Below are 19979 nucleotides of genomic sequence, written 5' to 3'. Positions count from 1 at the left end.
GGAATTGCAAGCTCTGTTTGCTGCATTTCGCGAGACGATAACTCATAGCGTACCGATAGTGTGGGAAGAATCGGTTGATTGGGAAGAGTACAAACATCATTTAATACAGAAGGAATTATAGGAAGCGACTTTGAAAACTTAAAACAAACTGTTTTCCTTTCCCTCGGTAATAACTTATGCTGTTCATAATTCACCTTTATTCATCAATTAAACAAGCACCACCAGTTTGTACAATTATTATTATTATTATGTTTTTGTCTGCATAGAGTTGTCCTGTCTGTGCAGTTTTTTTTATTGTGTGTACCGTCTCCTTTTGTGTCGCCTCTATATGTTTTTTAATTCCACTTCAGACTGTAATTTTTTTAGTCCTCTTTTTTTGTTTGCTATACATGTAAAGTATTGTTATAGGCCTATATATATATATATTTTAATCGTTTTGGTGTTATGTAATTCAGTTAAGTTTTGTTTTATTTGTGTATACATTTCGTATTGTAATTGTATCATAAATTTGTATTGTAATATTACGTTTAATGTTTTTACTCGGCCTGTAATTGGCGATTATTCAATCAATCAATCAATCAATCAATCAATCAATCAATCAATCAATCAATCAATCAATCAATCAATCAATCAATACTTTATTTCCACTCAATCAAATAACAATACATGGAAAATGGGTATAATTAGAATGAAGGGCGATTAAGTGGTGGGAGTCTCCAAAAAGCAAGGCTTGTCGAGTAGAGGCCCCCATAATGTGCATAGCTTAAAGGATTAGATAAACAGACATAGTTAAATTGAATGCTATACACTAAGTAATAATGATTAAGTTACACAAGCAAGAAGGACGCTGTTGGCTGAGAGAAATTAAAAAAAAAATACATTTTTCCAAAGCTACTCCCACTGATCTCTACTATAACCGTGTGCAGTGGGCGTGGTTTAAGTTGAAATGACGTCACACTGACTCGAACCGCCGATAGGCTACGCAACTATAGCAACAAGATCCGAAGACTTATTAAGATGAAGGGTCTTAAGTATTACAACGCCGAGTTTGAAAGCTTACATGAAGTACGTTATACCTCATTGATCCTTATTTAACAGCGATCAAAAAGTAATTACTTAGGCTAACTATAACATCTCTGGGAGGATAATGTTAGTCTTTAAATAAAAAATACTCTTTGCACTCCGGGTATATTGCGAATTACTTGTTATATGAAAAATCCCGTACCCACAATAATAATGAAAATTCCACCTCAACGTCAACTACATATCAGATTATAAGAAAAGACTCATTACACATTTTTTTTTTATTTATCTAAAACCGTTTTATCTCACCGTGTAAAAGCATCCAGCAAAAGCAACCGTGTAAAAGCATCCATAAAAGCAACCGTGTAAAACCATCCAGTAAAAGCAACCGTGTAAAAGCATCCATAAAAGCAACCGTGTAAAACCATCCAGTAAAAGCAACCGTGTAAAAGCATCCAGTAAAAGCAACCGTGTAAAACCATCCAGTAAAAGCAACCGTGTAAAACCATCCAGTAAAAGCAACCGTGTAAAACCATCCAGTAAAAGCAACCGTGTAAAACCATCCAGTAAAAGCAACCGTGTAAAACCATCCAGTAAAAGCAACCGTGTAAAACCATCCAGTAAAAGCAACCGTGTAAAACCATCCAGTAAAAGCAACCGTGTAAAACCATCCAGTAAAAGCAACCGTGTAAAACCATCCAGTAAAAGCAACCGTGTAAAACCATCCAGTAAAAGCAACCGTGTAAAACCATCCATAAAAGCAACCGTGTAAAAGCATCCGGTAAAAGCAACCGTGTAAAAGCATCCAGCAAAAGCTGATCAGCTGGGGCCCTCAGCCCATATAACAAAAGACTAAAAGCACATCACATTCTCACAAAAGACTATCGATATCATAACCTCACAAAAGATAATCCAAACATCATAGTCTCGCAAAAGACTCCATCTTGTTTCGTAAACTGAATACAAATAGACAAACATGCCATATTTTGTTAGAGTTCCGAGCAAGTGAAGGATCAATTCGATTCAACATTTTAAAATCGCGAATAAACCTCATAGCATCTTTCCTGTAAATAGCATTTTCAGTAACTTTCAATCCAAGCGTAATAAAATCTCGTTTAATATTCAAGGACTTATTCATAATAATTCTATCATTCTTATACAGCTTTCCATTCCTCATGTTTTCCTTTAATAAATCCAACAAATGTCCCATTTCTTTTGCCGATAAGGAATCAGAGTAAAGGTCTGAAGCATACAGAATTGAACCACTCGGATCTAAGCACAACAACGCATGCCATTTTGTATCCGAACCTGAACATACTTCAATCTCATCTATGATAGCGATCGTATTAGGGAACCTGTTCTTAAATTTTTCAGACGAATGCTCAAGAATTGTATCTCTGCTTGACCACTTTATGTTAATTGAAACTTTTGATATAAAATTGATCCACTTAAGAAATGCATTTCTGTAGTCTTGCTCTTCTATATTAAAAAACTTCGCCAAATCCTCAAATGAATAATTATGTCTGAATTTTACCAACCCTATTAAAAAATGCTGTTCAAACGAAATGTTTTTACCGCTCCTGCTTCTTTTCTTATCATTAAAAACACTGCCGTGTTTATCAATTTTCGCAACAATAAACTGAAATTCTTCCTCTGAAAATCCTGTGAAGTATTCAATGTTATCTGCACATATAAAACTTTTAGACGTTACTTTGGATAAATGTCTTTTAATAACTTGCAATTCGTTCAAAACTTGTTCAGTTATCCCTGGCGCCGCAGATTGGTCCTTGCAAACAGCTATAAAAAAAAATAAAAAAATGGGGAAACAGTTTTAGCTCTAAGATAGACTTGCACTTCTCGATACACATATGCTCGGTATCACTTCCTTGCTGTTTAGAAACGGTTAAACAATTAATTAATATAAATGACAGTGGCGATGGTATTGTAATAAGGTGGTGTTCTAACATCACTAGCCGACACATTATTACCAGTCTGCTCTGATGAATTATTTTCGAATTTGAGATTTAACATATACCCTACTATTTTTAGCCACATTTAAAAAAAAAGAAGGTGAGGCTACAATGCAAAGTCTGGCACCATCCCATTCAACAGTTCACAATTTATAAAATACATTCAGGAACACGACCAAAATGGCTTCTTCGTGAATAAGCTCCATGGTGATTGACTGTTATTATTTTTACCTGTTGGTGGTTCGGATGCCTACCGAGGACCTCGATGCTGGGGTGGATGGTGTGGATCCACCGCATCATCAAAATACGCGGTGGATAGCCGATCAACCCCAGCTGCATCATCTCTATGACCTGTGCATCAATAATGTCAACAGTAATTTAGTTATTGAATAGCAGGTGCATCATGCTGTGTTTCAAGTGAGGCAATTCCAGTCAGTTCTCATATCCTTCACCTATTATCGTGTTCTAATCGATACATGCCAAAATCTGGTTGGTTCATTGCAAAGTTCGGGTTAAACAAGATTCTATACTGATGAAGCTTCACAAAACCTTTAGCCAAATTCTCACGGGAACATAATTGGTAAATTGTTCCAAATATCGTTTGATTTGGTTCTTAATTTACCTTTGAATTTCATTTCCTCATTGTAAATGTTGCAGCCGACATACACATTGTTGTTTTTTCCAGATATGTTAACCATGGATCTTTCTTCGTTCAACGTTTTCATTGCTAAAAAGAGAATACACACCGATCGTATTATGGAGAGATTGCGTTGACATCATCTATGGTCATATCGAAAACAGTGAAATTAAAAGAAAACATTAAAATGCTATACTTTTTGATTAAAATATTATATGTTTATGTTAATGTTTGGATAGTAAGTGACAAATAAAAAGTAAACACCGCCCTACTTCTTCTTTTTTATTCGCAGCCCAAACTAGACATCATAGAAGCGAACGAAGTAAATACAGCAATGGATAACTAAATGTAAAACATAATTGTACGTACCGCTAAAATTCTGTATCAATGACGCTTCATTTGCAGTTTCCACATGAGTTTCGTCTTCTAAAAAAAAATTGCATCAAATTCTGACATTGCATATACAAATGTCGTTATATTCATGATAACATCCGAAATACCAACGAAAATATAATAGGCCTCATTACCAAATATTAGTAATACTCGTGTAACAGGGGAGAGTGGAATTAGTTAGTTAAAAATGTGGCACTCTCCTTTTAACCGAGGGGTTCCACTAAAAAATGATTTGGGTAGAGCGAATGTTTTCTGTTGTCTCACAAATATGAAATGGTTTATTTATAATACAAATTTGAGACAATAATTTTATATACAAATGATCAGGTACAGTATTACAAAAAGAATTACAGTAAAGATATGAACTTTGGGGATATCAACCGACTCTTTGTTAAGTATATAAAAACAGAACTTTGTTGGGTCTATAAAAACAGAACTTTGTTGGGTCTATAAAAACGGAACTTTGTTGGGTATATAAAAACGACAGTCAAATAGGGAATATAGGGTGGTGAACTGTCACTCCAAGGATGGTATCACTTGGGTGGATCTACGTTCATGCCTACTCCGTGTCCGATGTTAAAATCGACGATCAGCAGTGAAAATGGATGAAAATATTCTACTGCTTTAGGGAGCCTCTCTCAAAATTTGTAGATATACGTGGAAAGTGCAAGAGCTCGTAAAAGATGGTCTGCTCGCAACAAGGTGTTGGATCGAAATCAAAGTTATTTCGCAGCTAGCCCTTCAAGAAAACTATACCGAAACGCCCGGAATGTCAACTATTCCTCTTAAACAAAGCGCGGTGGAATGCTAAATTCGCATGCTCGCTACGCCCATCGCATAGTTGAGCAAAATTCTAGGCGGCGCGCGCTGTTAAAAAAATTTAGTTGGCCGCGAGAGGGCGCTAGGCAAAAAGCATGATCACAATGGCTGCTCACATGTAAATCGACACAAACACGAAATTACAAAAGTTATGAAATAATGCTGGAGTAAGGAACCAGTCGGGGAAAAGTAAGTACTGCAACCCGACCAACAACGCATTAATTAATAAAAGCGAACGAAGCAAATATAACAACGGATAACTAAATGTACAAATAATCGTTACGTACTGCTTGAAATCCGTAACAATGGCTCTTCGTTTGTAGTTCCAGTATGAATATCATCCTCTGAAGAAAAAGAAATCCAGTTGCATCAAATTCTAATATGGAGTATACGAATGAAGTTATAGTCATAAAACATCCAAAATAACAACAAGCATCAAAAATAATTACCGAATATTAATAATATTCAGTAATTATTAGAGATTAACGAATTGTTAATAAATACAATCAAACAAAGTAAATAAAGCATAATTGCACGTACCGCTTGTTATCACAGAAGCTTCGTTTGTAGTTCCAACATGAAAATCATTTTCTGAAGAAAAAAAAAACAGATCCAATTGCATCAAATTCTAACGTTATTCACAGCCTGAACGAGGCTTCATAACAGCGAACGAAAGGAAAGAAGCGATTAGTAACTAAATTAAACGTCAATACAATTGTACGTACCACCTGTATTCGACAACATTGACAATTGTTCAGTACATGTAGTTGCGACATTGATATCATCTTCTGAAAAAAAGAAGCAAATTGCATCAGTTCAAAATTTCGCACACTAATATACTGTAGTTATACTTTTGTAAAAAAAAATTGAACTAAAACAAAAACATCGAGCATGGTTCTTATATTCCAAAAGACTTCACATTGCCCCGTTTGTAAATATTCCCCCTCCTGGACTTTATAATGATATTTTCGCCTTAAATATAGTTTTAAAACCAATTTAAGGAATGGTTTTAAGCGACTATTAAATTTGTTCTACACTAGTTTAATACACAATGTTGTCATGCAAAAATAATTTAAAGAGCTCTGTATGGGCTTCAAAATAATTAATGAATGCGATGCATTTGTTGGTGGTGGTTGAAACGTTAATTTATTTATTTTTACAATTCTGTATTAATTATTGCCCTTTCACATATTTGTTTTGGATAATTAGAAATTACCACTTTTTTTTTTAGATTATCAGCTTTTCAAGTTACCATGATGAATAAAATGTCAGGTTTTGCTTACCTCGTTTGTGTTTTTTTTTGCGCGTCAAGGACGGCGATCCTTGCTCTAGGTTCGCCATCGTGAAGCAAGCAGAATGCTCTGAAATAATGAATAACCAGCAGAAACCGTACACTACGTCTCTGACACCACGGACTGACACCCTCTGCATCACATGTGTACAAACAATTTTAAAAATTCAAATTTCTTTTTTTGCACATATTAGCAGTTTGTATCATGAAGTTTAACATGACAGGGTTAAAATTGCTGAAATCATCTAAAATAAGCAAATTTTACTAATGAATTTTCAAGAAATTGGTCAATTCTGGTATTTTTTGTTACCACGAAGTGACCCTGCACAGGGTGTCAGTTCGTGAAAACCAAAATTGACGTGTTTTTGGAGAGCGCGCGCACGCATGCGCAGTGTGTGCGCGTACTCTCCCAAAACGCGTCAATTTTGGTTTTCACAAACTGACACTCACTAACGCTATTGCATGCGCGCACTCTCCGAAAACTCGTAAATTTTGGTTTTCACGAACTGACACCCATCTTAATCATTTAATTGCTAATTAGCTAAGCAGATTTTTACAATATAAAGTTTATAATTGAGTAGTGAATGCATTTTCACGTTAAGTGATACTAAAACCTCTAAGATAGATGGAATATTCTCCGATTTGTATTTCTGCAACGCTGACCACCGGGTGTCAGTTCGTGGTGTCAGTGACGACTAGTACGTATCATGTGACTAAAACCGCTGGAAGGGGTGTATGCGTTTTAAACTTTGAACCCAGACTTCTTTGGTTATTTTACGGCACATAAAAGAGCGAACACAACTGTCACCTCCCATCATTTTGGTTTATCTGCAGCCCAAACTAGGCTTCATATTTGAGAAAACATCATATATTAACAACCAAAATATAACAATTTTCCAAAATGGTACCACTTTAATTATTCGATAGACTTTTTGGGTCAAAAAATTACGGCGTGGGGTTCGGGGCCCGCTTAAGGGCCCAGAAAAAAATGGGATTCTAGATGCTCTGTGGTGCGATCTGAGGCAACTTCTGACCACTTTAACCAATGCTTTTTTGAGGAAAACATGGTGGTGTGCTCATTGCCTATCTTTATTGCGATGTCACATAAAAAAAAAATGGTTTCGGGGTTTTTTTGGGGGGGGCCCATGGCCCCCTTTGCCCCCCCCCCCCAACGGATCCACCCTTGGATTCATTCAATGTAGGACAAAATTGATTGACAAACTAGATCACCATTCAAAGAGCAAAAATGAGCATTCAATTTAATTTCATCATGAGCACACGATTGCACACATTTTGTAATACAGAAATGAAGAGTCGGCATTGAATTTGGAAAAACATGCAAATAGCGTTCAAATTCACGCAGACTCTCCGCGGTAATCGTTTTGGGCATTCAATTTCCTGAATAGGCAAGCATTTGTGACATTTGTGCAATAATTACGAAAAGAAAGAATAACACCTAAGTAAAGTGTCATAAAACATGGGTGCATGGGTGTGTATTTGTTGAAAATAAAAATAACAAATAATTCAGTAAACTTCATTTAGTCAATATAATCATCGTCCATTTTAGTTTTTCTCATGAATTTTGTACTTTCCTTCTCCAATTTGAAGGCTCAAAGTGCAAAACTATTGCCCTTAGAGGAAAATGTATGTACAATTTGGGAGGGAATTCTCCTTATTGTCACCCGGCGCGAAATTGAATGACGGGTATGCATCGTCAAATTGAATGAAACTAGTTCTAAATTGAATGCATGAAAGTAGTGTGAAAATAAAAGCATGAGAGCAACGAGCTGAGAAAATTCGCTCGCAAACGAATGCACGTTGATGAATATGACTGCTGTTGTGCCGAATTCGGCCTGGAAAACCTATTTTAAGTGTGATTTTTAGGTTTGAGCTTACCTTGTTTGTGTATTGACACCGTTCAACACAGGGAGGTTTCGTAAGCGAACAGATACGCTTACACTTACGTTTAGCTATCCGTATCCATTTTTTACTTACGTGTAGTCAGCGAGATATGCGTGTAGTCTGCACGTATGACGTCATACGCCACTCACTATCCGCTAAACGTGCAGACGACATGCATATCTCGCTCGCTACACGTAGGTAAAAAACGGATACGGATAGCTAAGCGTAAGTGTAAGCGTATCCGTTCGCTTGCGAAACCTCCCTACCCACTAGGAACTGTACATCGATATCAAAGTTCACAATTTGTGCACTTATCATGTGACTGGAACCGGTGGAAGGGCGTATGCGTTTTAGACTTTGAACCAAATTAACTGCTGAAGCTTTGGTCAACCTCGTCCCCACGGTGTCGAAAAGTACGCTCCCATCACTCCCTACACTCTTACCCTGGTATTGGATCATTTGCACGTTAAAAAAATTGCACATGTATAGAATAAGCTTTGAAATTAGTGTTTTTTTATGCGGTGTCAGGGGTAAAACACAATCGATCAAAGTTAAAATGTTAAAATCTTATCGAGCCAAAAGGGCCTATGCAGTATAGCATTACATATTATTAGTTAGTTGGGTTTTTTTTAATTAAAAAAGGAAACAAGTACACGATATAAATCCATTACGTGAAATTGATGCATCGAATCAGGTCAGAGGAAACAAGTAACCACTGGGGACGAGGTTGTGTTTTGCTGTATTGCTCAATGAGGTACTTTCCCCCAAAAAACCTGTATTGCACATTGTGGGACTTTTCAAAAAGCTTTTTTTCCCAGCGATGCACATTTCTCAATACCGGCAGTACATGTACGTTTATGATTGCCATTTCAGTTTGTGCAAATGCGCGTAGATTAGGCTGACTACTTTAGGTCTGGCGCTGTTTGTCCCGAAAAAAAAATGGCTTAGCTAATTTTAATTTCTGTTGTTTAATTTTGGGATCTCTATTCACTGAAACTTAAAGAATAGTGTACGTGTTAACCGATCAACTACGTGAAAAAGAGGGCTTGTCCGAGAATTGGACCCGTGACCTCTCGCACCCTAAGCGAGAATCATGCCGCTAGACCAACAAGCCGCTGTTCGTTTATACTGGTGTTACACCTTTGAACCTTAAAGAATAGTTTCAGTGTTCTTATCACATCAATTAATTGGTTAAAAAAGGGCTTGTCCGGGAATTGAACCCGGGACCTCTCGCACCCTAAGCGAGAATCATGCCACTAGACCAACAAGCCGCTGTTCGTGAATACTGGTCTTTCACCTCATAACCTTAACGACTAGTTTCAGTGTTCTTGATCTTCAGGATGAATTAATTTTTAAAAAGGGCTTTTACGGGATTTGAACCCGGAATACCACTAGACCAACAAGCGGCTGTTCAGCACGGAACCTTAAAAACTAGTTTCGGTGTTAAGCGAGTAATTACTTCTTTTTTTAAGGCTTGTCCGGGAATTTCACCCAAAAACTCGCACCCTAAGCAACATAACATCTACTAGAGCATTACCATTTTATTCTTCCTGCATTTCTGCATCATTTACCACAATCCAAAAAATGAAATTGTCAAATACAAACGATGAAATGGGTTACATTTGAGAACATGATTTTCTTTTTCCTGTATTTGCATTTATTATTTCTCAGGTGAGAATACACATATACACAGAATACAATACAAACATTTAAGGTAACAGGCAAGTGTTACACACAAAAAAACAATATTGATAGCACCCATGAAGGATTGCCAAAAGCGAACTTCATCACATCCTGGTAGTTCTCTTTAGAATGTTCTCAAATACAAAGAAAAGAACATCATGCATGTATAGCCAATCCCATAGAATATGTATTGCTGTTAGGAAACAAAACCAAAAGAACGTTCACAGTAAATAAAAATAATAGTATCGAGCATCCTATGAACTTTTTGTCATATATGTCAATAATGGCCCCTGTCATCGATGTCAATTGCTTGGTTCAAAGTCTGCACAAAGTACAATCAGCGAGGCCGTTCGTTGATGGAAGATAAAAGGCAGATGTTTGCTTACATCATGAACTCAGCACACAGGATCCGGTGCATATTTGATGAGTGATTGCTCTGTATGCTCCATTTCTCGAGAGGAAAACTCTTAGGATACTGATGGTGTGGGAAGAATTGGTTGATTGGGAAGATAACCGTACAAACACCATGTAGTACATGCATTATGCACAAAACTTTGTAAGTTAAAAAACAAAAAGGTTTTCTTTCCCGGAAATGAATTTAACTTTTTAAAATGTAGCTTTATTTATCAATTAAACAAATACCAACAGTTTGTACAATTATCGTTTAACCACGGTGATCAGTATTGCTTCAACAACTTAAAAAAAAAAACACACACAGCAACTCATTTCTTTTTCTACCTTAATAGCACAAATGTACACTGGGATCTGAGGGTGAACAAAAGGTTCCGCAAAACATCACTAATTTGTCAAACTTGAATGAAGATTTTTACAGGACAAACGACATTATAAAGAACGATGGTTTGATATTAAGGCAGTCAATATTACAACTGCTCTACTGGTACTAAATTAACACGAAGTCGATTTAACTTTAAACTATAAGTTGGTTTATGCAGACGGTTTTACAAAAGCCAAAAAATCATAATATTCAAAGAAAACCAAAAAAACCCATAATATTATTTAAGAATACTCAAGCTTGCTGTCGATAGCCATAAGACTAACGTGATGGCTTTTCAAATGTCCATTATTGTACAGTTTGGTGGTACTTGGTCAAGTGCAATGAAATATAATTAAAAAAAAAAATAGATTCAGACTTCAGAATTATGACAGAGATATTACAATTGTTCGGAATATTTTTTTAAGGAGTGGGGAAGCCAAAGGCTAGTCTATGTAATAAACCATGGCGAAGGCCATGGGCAAAAGCCATAGTCTATTACATTTGAGCAGATTCGCTGATTAATTATGCAAGACAACCGCATCTTGACTGCTACATTTTGCACAATCAGCGGGCGCATTCAGTATCGGGTCTTCGGATATCCACCCATTGCACGTCATAGACACGGATAAAAAAAAACGTGTCACGCGCTTTGTATCATGTTACGGGATATGCGCCCGGCTGTTGTTGTGTTACAAAACACTGCATTCACGTATCAAACCATTAGTCCTGATTTGAAAATGAAATGGGGTCATGATTTAGTAAAGTCGACTCCGATTGACAGGCGCGCGGCTTGCAGATATATTATATCTGCATGTTTAGAACAGATGTTATACAAGACTTGGCTCCGTGGATAACGGGTGATACTCAGACTAGCCAAAGGCAACTGCTCCATTAAAATGCTGTTCATGCTCAACCTACAGCAAATTTGAACAAGAACCGTGGATAGCCATTATTTTTAATAATTTTTATCGAACCCACGCTAGTCAACGATGGCTAGACTTGTTAAGATAATGTTCAACATTTTGGAGACCGAACAACCGGACAACCGAAGTTGTTCAAATCGCTGGTAACCAACAGCCGCGTAGATCATTATATACATCAGGGAGCCTGAAGGGTTTAGTTATAGAGCGTTTACCATCGCTTGTACTAGAAACGTTATCACATTGATAATCATTGGTCAGCATGCGCAAAGTACGTCACGCGTCTACCACTGATTAACCAGTTGTTCTCGATCGAACTTGCTCCTAGTCCTACATGACGTGCACCTCTTCAGCGGGTGAGGGCCGCCTAGACTTGTTGATCTCCGGATCGCTCAGCGTGTCATACTCATCGTCCGTGTACACCGTGAACGTTTTGTAGTTCATCAGCGACCGCCGTTTTTTCTTGTCACGGTGGCTGAAGGACTCCCGGTCGCCTCGCACGTTGTACAGGTTGAGGGCGCTCTTGAAGCCACCTCGTATCCAGCCATAGATGAGGCAATTGAGGAAACCCTGTAGGTTGGCTATGCAGCCTTGCATCATGAAGAGCACGATCAGGTTCTCTGTGATGGCCACCTCGGTGTAGGTGATGATACCTACGATGGAGGCTGGAATGATAGAACAGGATATAACTTGAGGAAAACATAAATGTACTCGTCTCAATAAACTACCCTATTCAATGAAACTGCTTAAACAAAATTCGGAGTAAGAAACGCAGTTTCTCTAGAGCATTGTGTTTATATGCCGTTTTTCCTCCGCTCTGTTGCCCTGGTAAGTTCCGTCAAGCAAGCCGCGTCGGAGGTATCGGTAGATGCCAATGAAGAATTAAAATTATCAACTTTTGGTTTTGTGGCACTCGATCTCAAGAAATTCCAAGCATAGCCTCAACAGCGCGCACTTGTGTTTGGTGCAATTGCCAACATTCCCTTTTTTAACTGGGTTTGATTTTAATTTTGTTGAAAGCGATCTCTACCGTCGTGGCACAGTTGTAGTACTTGTCCGTTTCGAGTTGCAATTTTGGTCGCTTGGACTTGTATGACTCAAGTACCCAAGACTTGGACTCGGACGCGACACTGGTGACTCGACTACAACTCTTCGTCATGGTGACTTGACCACGCTAGGTGGCTAGTGACGGGCTGCATAGCCTACCTCTCCTGATAACCGCCAGGTGAGGCACTTTGTTGTGAATATCTAATGTGAACCGCTATAACTGGGGGAAAGGGAAGTTCTTGGCCAAACCTGGCAACCAGCAGATGATGAAGACTGCGCAGTACAGTATTCCACGGTTCCTGATTCTCTTGGCTGCCTCGTACTGTTTGTGGCTGACCACGCCCGAGGAATGCTGGCTCAGGGTAACTGCTTTATGCGTCAGGTAGTAAAACACCTGCAGCAAGTATAAGTTTAAGAGATAAGTGTCTAGTACCAGAGGTCGGTATGCAAACGGGCCTGAGATGTCGGACTTGAAATGGCCAAATTTATTGCAAATTGTCACAACTAAGTTACTTGTTTGTGTTGTTCTTGAGAACTGACTCGAAATCTCAAATCTCAAAAAACACTCGTTGTGACTACAGAGATTCTCATTGGCTGTACATTAAAGGCCCTACATGTCTAATCTGGTCACAATTCTCTCTAAGTCAATCTTAGGGTTAACAAGTTGGCTTAGGCCATTACTCAAATATTTTTTTACCAAATGACCGATTGCGCATCACTGAAAGTGCATTTCGCCTGAACTCTTCATTATTGAACGAGAGTGAATTTTTGTAGCATGTGGGAGGTAACACGCAGGTATGACAAAGTTTGATTAATCTTTCAACTAAAGCAAACATCCAAACAGATTTAGTAATATAAGCATTAACATGTTTATCATTCCAAACAAATTCTAGAAAAGAAGAGCTTTTTATGACAAAGTTGCAAAACGTAGTATTTAGTTTGTGTGCGTTAGTAGTGCTTATATCTTTTCCATGTGCATTTGCCTGACCTACGCGAGTGACAACCACAGCTCACATTATACCAACGTTAAATGGTTAAATAGCTTTGCCCGAGAAATGAGTTCTGAGATTCTCTCGAGAAAAGAAAAAGGGAAAAGAGAAATGGCAGTCTAAAAAAGTCTTACTACGATTCCGATGCTGCAAAGGAAAAATGATGTGATGAAGAACGACTTCATGGCAAGGCGTCCTCCGACCCCGACATCACTCCTGTCCTATATAATGAGACAAAAACGACGGGAAATACTGTCAAAGATGAGCATGGGTTTGTTAATCGCAAACATTCACAAAGGAGAAGCATGTAAACTGCTTGCAATGGAAGTGCCAATTATTGGGGAGCATGGCTAATATCACAAGAAATTGGTCCTTTTGTCCGAATTACTTGGCTACTGCGTTCAATTATACAGGACGCCAATAAGTGCGGCAGGTTCCACTTCTCATACACACGTGTGTTACTGCGTGTTTTAATTCAGACACACTACTTCTTTTCTATCGAGCTGGCTTCACATTGTATGTAAACGTCTTGGTCCCAATTGCAAACACTGTCTGGCAACGGACTGCAGTTTTTGTTTATTCAGTGGCTAAATACGGTATCGACTCGACGAAAGTCAAAGTCATGTTCCTGTATCAACTGCAGTAATTTTTTTCAACATGCACCTTGTAATGCTTCAGTTTCTTTTTCAAATCAACTGACTTCTGTCTAAAAATTAAATCCACCCAGGACTCCGTGTTCTAACCTCAAGAGGATCTCGCTGGTGTAAAGGTAAGAGTGAAATTTGTAAGGGTGTAGACTGGCTTTTAACTTACCAGGCAAGGATCATTTTTCCGATGGAATATCACGAGACATCTGGAAGAAGAACCAACAAAATCAATTAAATTGGCAATGATACAATCACACTCTCAAGAAATCATACAATAAGTACTAACAATCTCTGCAAAGTGCTGATCATGGTAAAAACTAACTGCAATTGATGTTAAACTATCAATATGAAAATGTTAAAGATGTTCGATTTTGGACACCTGGTATACTTACTCATAGTTATATCTCTTGCAGACTTTGAAAACCTGCGCTTCTGTGTGTTGTGTAGCGTGCCACACTGCAAGCGATAGTAAAGGCATAACCCAGGCTATGGTGTACGCTACGGGAAGGTACCATGGTGTACAACTGTATGTCGGCTGCAATGATATACCAATCTGGTTAGTGAGATAAGAAGCAAGACCATGTGTAGCGGCCATTTTCGAGGGTAATTTTTGTATAGTTTTCAATGTATTGTATGGTTTACCTATTTCTTTATATTATTGTACACTGGTAAACCGATTTTCATGTCTATTTAATGCATGACATTCGATAAATCTATCTATCTATCTATGATTGGGTCATTTTTATTCTGTAACAGTGAAAGCAGAAAAGGTTCGTTCTTGCATTTCTCAGCATGAGATATATTGTTGAAACGAACATGGGTTTTGAAACGACGCCAATTATTATAAACGCAGGTTGCTTGATGTGCTGTTATTCTGAATGTAGGGTTTTATAATCTTCAATTTTCTGACTGGCGTCAAGCTGGTAAAATGCTTTTTTAATTGCGATATTCTTCCCGTATGTGCAGCGCTCGTATTCGTACAAAAAGACCTATTGATGTTGCTTGCCAAAGAAAGGTGGTGTTAAGATTGCTTCTGTTGTAAACTTATAAGAATGCTCAGACAGGATTTGGACATTGGACAATGATCTATTGTTTTGATTGGTATGTGCTGCCAACAACATGCAGCAGTCACGGTTTAATTCACAATTTATCGTCATTGTTGTCATCGTCAAGTGTCACCGTCATAACCTTAGTTTCAGTTGTAAACTTCGTTATCACCATTATTATCATCATTTCCTTCGTCATTGTCACCATCAATCACCACCACGTGTCATCATGCAATCGTCACCGTTGCTGACATTGTCACCGTGATCAGCATCGTCATCATTGGCACCCGAACCCCTGTCGTCGTTTGTTTGTATCGGTGTCATTTTTTTGTCGTTACCACCGTAATCGTCGATCGTCATCCCATCCTCCTCCCGTTTAGTACTTTGTAGACGAAACTATTATACTCACTTCTTTACTATAGTACGGCGATACAAGTTGTGCAAGTTGGTCCACTGTTCTTCGGTAAGCTTCAAACGCGTAGATAAGCGTAAGCAGGAAAGTGGTAAGGTATAAGCCCTGGGTCAGGAATAGAAAATCACACCACATTAGGAAATTCCATGTTCTGAAAACTATATTAAAGCCGGGGAATTTGGATGCTGGTATAAAATCGCTGTGTTGCGTCTGGTATTTATCAAGGCGGCGTTTAAGCGATCGAGATAGGCAGCTTCTGTCCTTCAGTGGGGGATTTTTGAGGCGTTGGTGGCAGCAAACAAACATATCGGGGTTTTTTCCTCACTGTTTGCGTCATATTGAGCGCTTTAGCTACAACATGACGTAAACACTGATCTCTGAAGTAAACAATTGAAAAGGACCGGTGTGTTTCCTGCCACCAACGTCTCAAAAGCCTCCCACTGTGTGCAGTTTCCGAAACATCTGTGTCAATCCATCTCTGGCTTTAGAAGATTTTTAAGACTTTAGGGAAACATGATCTGTTTCAAGAACAAACAAAAAATCTGTAGCCTGCGATCAGAGTTTTAGATGGATGTGGTTTTGAGCGCAGTTTATACAAAACCGCTGTATAGATCAATAGAGACTCCAAAAATGACTGTATGCTCTTGGATCAGTAATATGTCATTACCCAAGCTAGGCTCGATGTCCAGGCACATGCAGAAGATCGATCGCCGTCCTCTGATGTCTGGCCGAAAATAATGAGACTTACAATGACAAAGATGGAGGCTAGCAGATCAGCAAGAGAGAGGTGGAACAATGGGTACACCTATAATAGGAGGAGAACAGTAGAACAAGACGGTCATGAAAAAAAATCATCATTAACCGTGATACAGATTAGATGTTCTTGTGGACCGCATAATACCCTAAGTCACAGTTAAGGTTCTGTTGGAAGGGCGGGCCGCACCAAATGGATTCCTGCGTGCTAGCTGGCTTATTTATGATCACAGCATAACCGTTACGACGTCAACGAATCTTTGTTCTGCTGTTGTAAAATTCAGTTTGTTCCATATCTGAACAGTGACGTAGCCAAGTCATTTTCATTGGATGGGAGATGGGGGGTTAGACGTATAAAAAGGCACTCGCCCATTCCTGACGAAATATAGACAGAGTGTGTTTTTTTTTCACCAGTCACCCCGTCTCCGTAAAATCAAAAAGATGGGGGGGGGGCGCTGGTCACCATCTTTCTATGGGGGCGCTGTTCAACAAACAGGATGATCATAGGCACTATCAGACAATACGTGGCGCTTTTCATAACGGCACAATATTGTCGACGTTCGCGCTACATTCCCCAAAAAGGGCACTCTTTGCTAAATATTTCGGGGTAAATACGCCACTGCCGAGCTACAAGTGAATCTGAGCAAGACGCGAGCCTAAGCCAGGGTTCCACTCTGCAAAGGAAATTGATTACTGTCGCTTTGAAAAAAAAAATTGCGTACCAAAACTTCGAGCAAGGGTTTTTCCATTAAATTGCTAGGTCCATATTTCTGGGTAATTACCAATGAATGTACGCGCTTTTGACATGTATCATTCATTGGACACATTCAAAGGACGAAGCCTACCCGAAATCCTAACCTTGTACATGTACTAGGATCATGCATATATGGTGACCGGTCGACCCAGAGGAAGACCAGCCAAACGGTGGGAGGTACAGCACGAGGACTGAGCTCACTGTCAGAAACTACCAGGCTAGCCAAAGATCGTAAGAACTGGCGTGAAACTATGGAGCACAGGTCGAGGCATATCAATGTCTAGCTGTAGTCAAATACTTACCTCTGGATTCAAGACTTTCCTCTTCAAAATGACAGCTATGATAATGGACCCAGAACCGAGGACGCTGTAAATATTAACGATTTATTTTGTTAATTAACAATGATTTGATCAAGCAAGGAGACTGTGCGCTGACTGTCAATGATTATTGCAGGATTTTAAGGACGAAAATTAAACAAGTGTTCAGGCGCAGAGCCGGCTCTGCGCAGAGCCGGCTCTGCCAAAACAAAATGGTCTTTATAGAAAATTCATGAAAAGAAAATGCGAAACCCCCCTCCCCCACCCCCCGCTCCGACAACCAAATATTTTGTACTGGTAATAATGTCTGCCATTACACAAAATACAAATGTACGTACAAAACCAGCTTGGTTAGCGGATAATGTACACTATTCTGTGAGGTAGTGTTAATAATCGTAGGCCCCCCCCCCCCCCACCTATTGATTTCCGGACACCAAGTGTCCAGAGGAAAAAAAACCTGTGTACATTTCCAATTTTTTTTTGCCGATGAAAATAAACCAATCCTGGATCCGCCCCTGGTTGTATAATTTTCGATATTCAGAATATTTGCCGCCTGAAGCCCGGTTCATACTTCACGCGAATGCGAATGCAAAGCGAATTTGACGTCACGAAGCATTCGCTGCGAAATTCGCCCGAGTTGAAATATGTTCAACTTTTACGAATTCGCAGCGCGAATACTTGCCACGACGTCACAAATTCGCGTTCGCTTTCGCTTTCGCGCCGAGTATGAACCGGGCTTGATACCATTCATGAAAAAAAGAAGTCCTTGCCTAAAATTTGGCACATAATTCTAAAGTTCGTATTCCCCGCTAATTTGTTTGTATTTACCAAGCAGGTTCGACGGATACATGTATATCTTGCTTTGATATTATTTTCCTACAACAAATGAAGTACGATCCTCGAGTGTTGAAAGTCAACACAACAGCAAATATGCGATATACAATGAACCTTGCACCCAAGCTGGGACAGGTAGCAGTTTATGTATTATTTTATGTAATACCAAGGCCGCTTACTGCATACCGCGCCGAAGCATTTACTTCATGAATAATGCTTGGTGTGGTACCCAGGCCGCAACATATGCGCGTGTGGTGACTTTAGGTCGTAGTTTTCAAACTGTTTTCTATGACTACGTTGACCCCATTTCACTTTAAGCCACCCTACCAGTCTTTGAAGTCCGCAGTTTAAAAATGTTTCAGCAGAAATCTTACCTCTGACCCATTTCATTGTTGTTTGTTATGTAGAAAATACAATTTTATTTTTTTATTTTGTGTGTACTTTTTTATGTCTAGATATTGGTCCGGTTAAACTCACCTCAGACTTGAAGCAGTTAACTCCGCGATGCGAACGTCTTGTTGCTGTAATTAAGGATCGTAAGGCGTCTTAGTACATGTATATCATTATAAGGAGTAACCGAGGAAAATTAAATTCCATCAGTTATCCAGCTTAATATGGAGAATTGCATTGAACATTAGGGGTCGGATTTCCTGGTTGACTTTCCCCGTTCTACATCCAACCCTTCCGCCCTTCGGTCATACAGGCCGAACAAGTGAAATTGGTTTGATGTCCTTGCCCTGTTCCGTGGGGCTTTTCTTAAACCTCCATCTGGGGTTTCCCTCCCACCTGTAAACTGATCATTTTCTTCATCGTCTCCTTTTTTTCTTTAGCTTTCAAGCTACCGTGCTTCTTCGCTTTCGAAGAAACCGTACCGTTGTTTCATTACAGGAAAGGATTAAAATTAAACTTGTTTTATCGTCTTTAAGCTTTTTTCCACGGCCTCAAAACTTGCATGGCCGGTTTCTTTTGCACAGACCTACTAAAAAAAAATAACAGCCTACGAGTAACTTCCAAATTAATGTTGGCTCTGGCTTTACTAAACGATAACCAAGAAACTTAATCGCATGCACGTATACGAGACTTTTCATTACATACCTGATCCAAGTTAAGCACCGAGTAATGGGGGTTGGTGGAGGTAAAGTTCCCCATATTTTTGTCGTCTCGCGTTGGTTGTCCTCAAGACGATAATCAGGAAAAAAACAGTCACGCCATAAGCTCACGGTATCAAGGTGTTGATACCAGAGGGTCGAAATTTCATCGGAGATTGATGAATATATTTGTTACCAAATTGGAGATCGATGAATACATTGGAAAGGAAAACGGGTGTAGGCGTTTGCTGCATGCGTTTTGCATGTCCGGAGGTCACACGTTGATACCTTTGCCTGATATCAAAGTCGCGCGTGAGATAATACGCATAATCATTATCATCACTAAACTGAACTTTGGACAAAGCGATCGATAACGGCGCTCGCCGTCTATTCTAATCGGTCATACATTTGTTTTTCCGTCAACCTGTGAGATGAGCCTAATGAGATGAGGCTGATAGTATTATTTCCCATCTGTTGCACACACTTGTAGGCAAAGTTCAGTGTACCTTGTCATGAAAGGTAAAATATTGCCTTTGTGTATGAAAATGCAAAAAAAAACCGTATGGTTTGGTCATACATCTGTAACATAAATAATTATTAAATGTGTAAGTATTAATTAAAGTTTCAACACCTTTTAGTTACTGATGACATAGGAATTGAATACATCGACAGATGTCTA

The 19979-nt window shown here is 38.9% G+C and overlaps 2 protein-coding genes and 1 non-coding gene across 3 annotated transcripts; all 3 read right to left on the bottom strand.

Moving 5' to 3' along the window:
* Nucleotides 1–612: 612 nt before the first annotated feature.
* Nucleotides 613–5617, bottom strand: LOC119726806. The gene is made up of 7 exons (XM_038198668.1): nucleotides 5568–5617; nucleotides 5383–5433; nucleotides 5130–5186; nucleotides 4000–4056; nucleotides 3616–3720; nucleotides 3225–3344; nucleotides 613–2820 (listed from the first exon to the last, which is right to left on the bottom strand). The coding sequence occupies exons 1-6, from the start codon at nucleotides 5584–5586 to the stop codon at nucleotides 3244–3246; spliced, it is 390 nt and encodes a 129-aa protein (XP_038054596.1). The 5' UTR covers nucleotides 5587–5617; the 3' UTR covers nucleotides 613–2820; nucleotides 3225–3243.
* A 3617-nt stretch (nucleotides 5618–9234) lies between these two features.
* Trnap-agg lies at nucleotides 9235–9306 on the bottom strand. The gene has a single exon. It is a non-coding gene; the product is annotated as a tRNA-Pro (tRNA).
* A 1900-nt stretch (nucleotides 9307–11206) lies between these two features.
* Nucleotides 11207–19580, bottom strand: LOC119726667 (transmembrane protein 116-like). Its single transcript, XM_038198441.1, has 10 exons — nucleotides 19308–19580; nucleotides 18690–18733; nucleotides 17364–17427; nucleotides 16222–16359; nucleotides 15552–15659; nucleotides 14489–14631; nucleotides 14263–14302; nucleotides 13584–13670; nucleotides 12710–12854; nucleotides 11207–12078 (listed from the first exon to the last, which is right to left on the bottom strand). Exons 1-10 carry the CDS (start codon nucleotides 19359–19361, stop codon nucleotides 11744–11746), a joined length of 1158 nt encoding a protein of 385 aa, XP_038054369.1. The 5' UTR covers nucleotides 19362–19580; the 3' UTR covers nucleotides 11207–11743.
* Between the last annotated feature and the right edge of the window lie 399 nt (nucleotides 19581–19979).

The sequence above is a fragment of the Patiria miniata genome, unplaced genomic scaffold, assembly GCF_015706575.1.
Source record: "Patiria miniata isolate m_02_andy unplaced genomic scaffold, ASM1570657v1 HiC_scaffold_2, whole genome shotgun sequence".
NCBI classification, from domain to species: Eukaryota; Metazoa; Echinodermata; class Asteroidea; order Valvatida; family Asterinidae; genus Patiria; species Patiria miniata.
This window is presented reverse-complemented; position numbering and strand designations above follow the sequence as displayed.

Bases quoted from the DNA above. Each gene is read 5' to 3' on its own strand.
- LOC119726806 (XM_038198668.1), bottom strand. The intron at 5,187-5,382 runs GTACGTGCAATT...CTTTTTCTTCAG, and splicing joins AGCTTCTGTGATAACAAGCG to AGGATGATATTCATACTGGA. The intron at 4,057-5,129 runs GTACGTAACGAT...ATTTTTTTTTAG, and splicing joins ATTGTTACGGATTTCAAGCA to AAGACGAAACTCATGTGGAA.
- LOC119726667 (XM_038198441.1), bottom strand. From the start codon at position 19,361: ATGGGGAACTTTACCTCCACCAACCCCCATTACTCGGTGCTTAACTTG. The intron at 14,632-15,551 runs GTGAGTATAATA...ATATCATTGCAG, and splicing joins CGCCGTACTATAGTAAAGAA to CCGACATACAGTTGTACACC. The intron at 14,303-14,488 runs GTAAGTATACCA...TTCTTCTTCCAG, and splicing joins TGCAAGAGATATAACTATGA to ATGTCTCGTGATATTCCATC.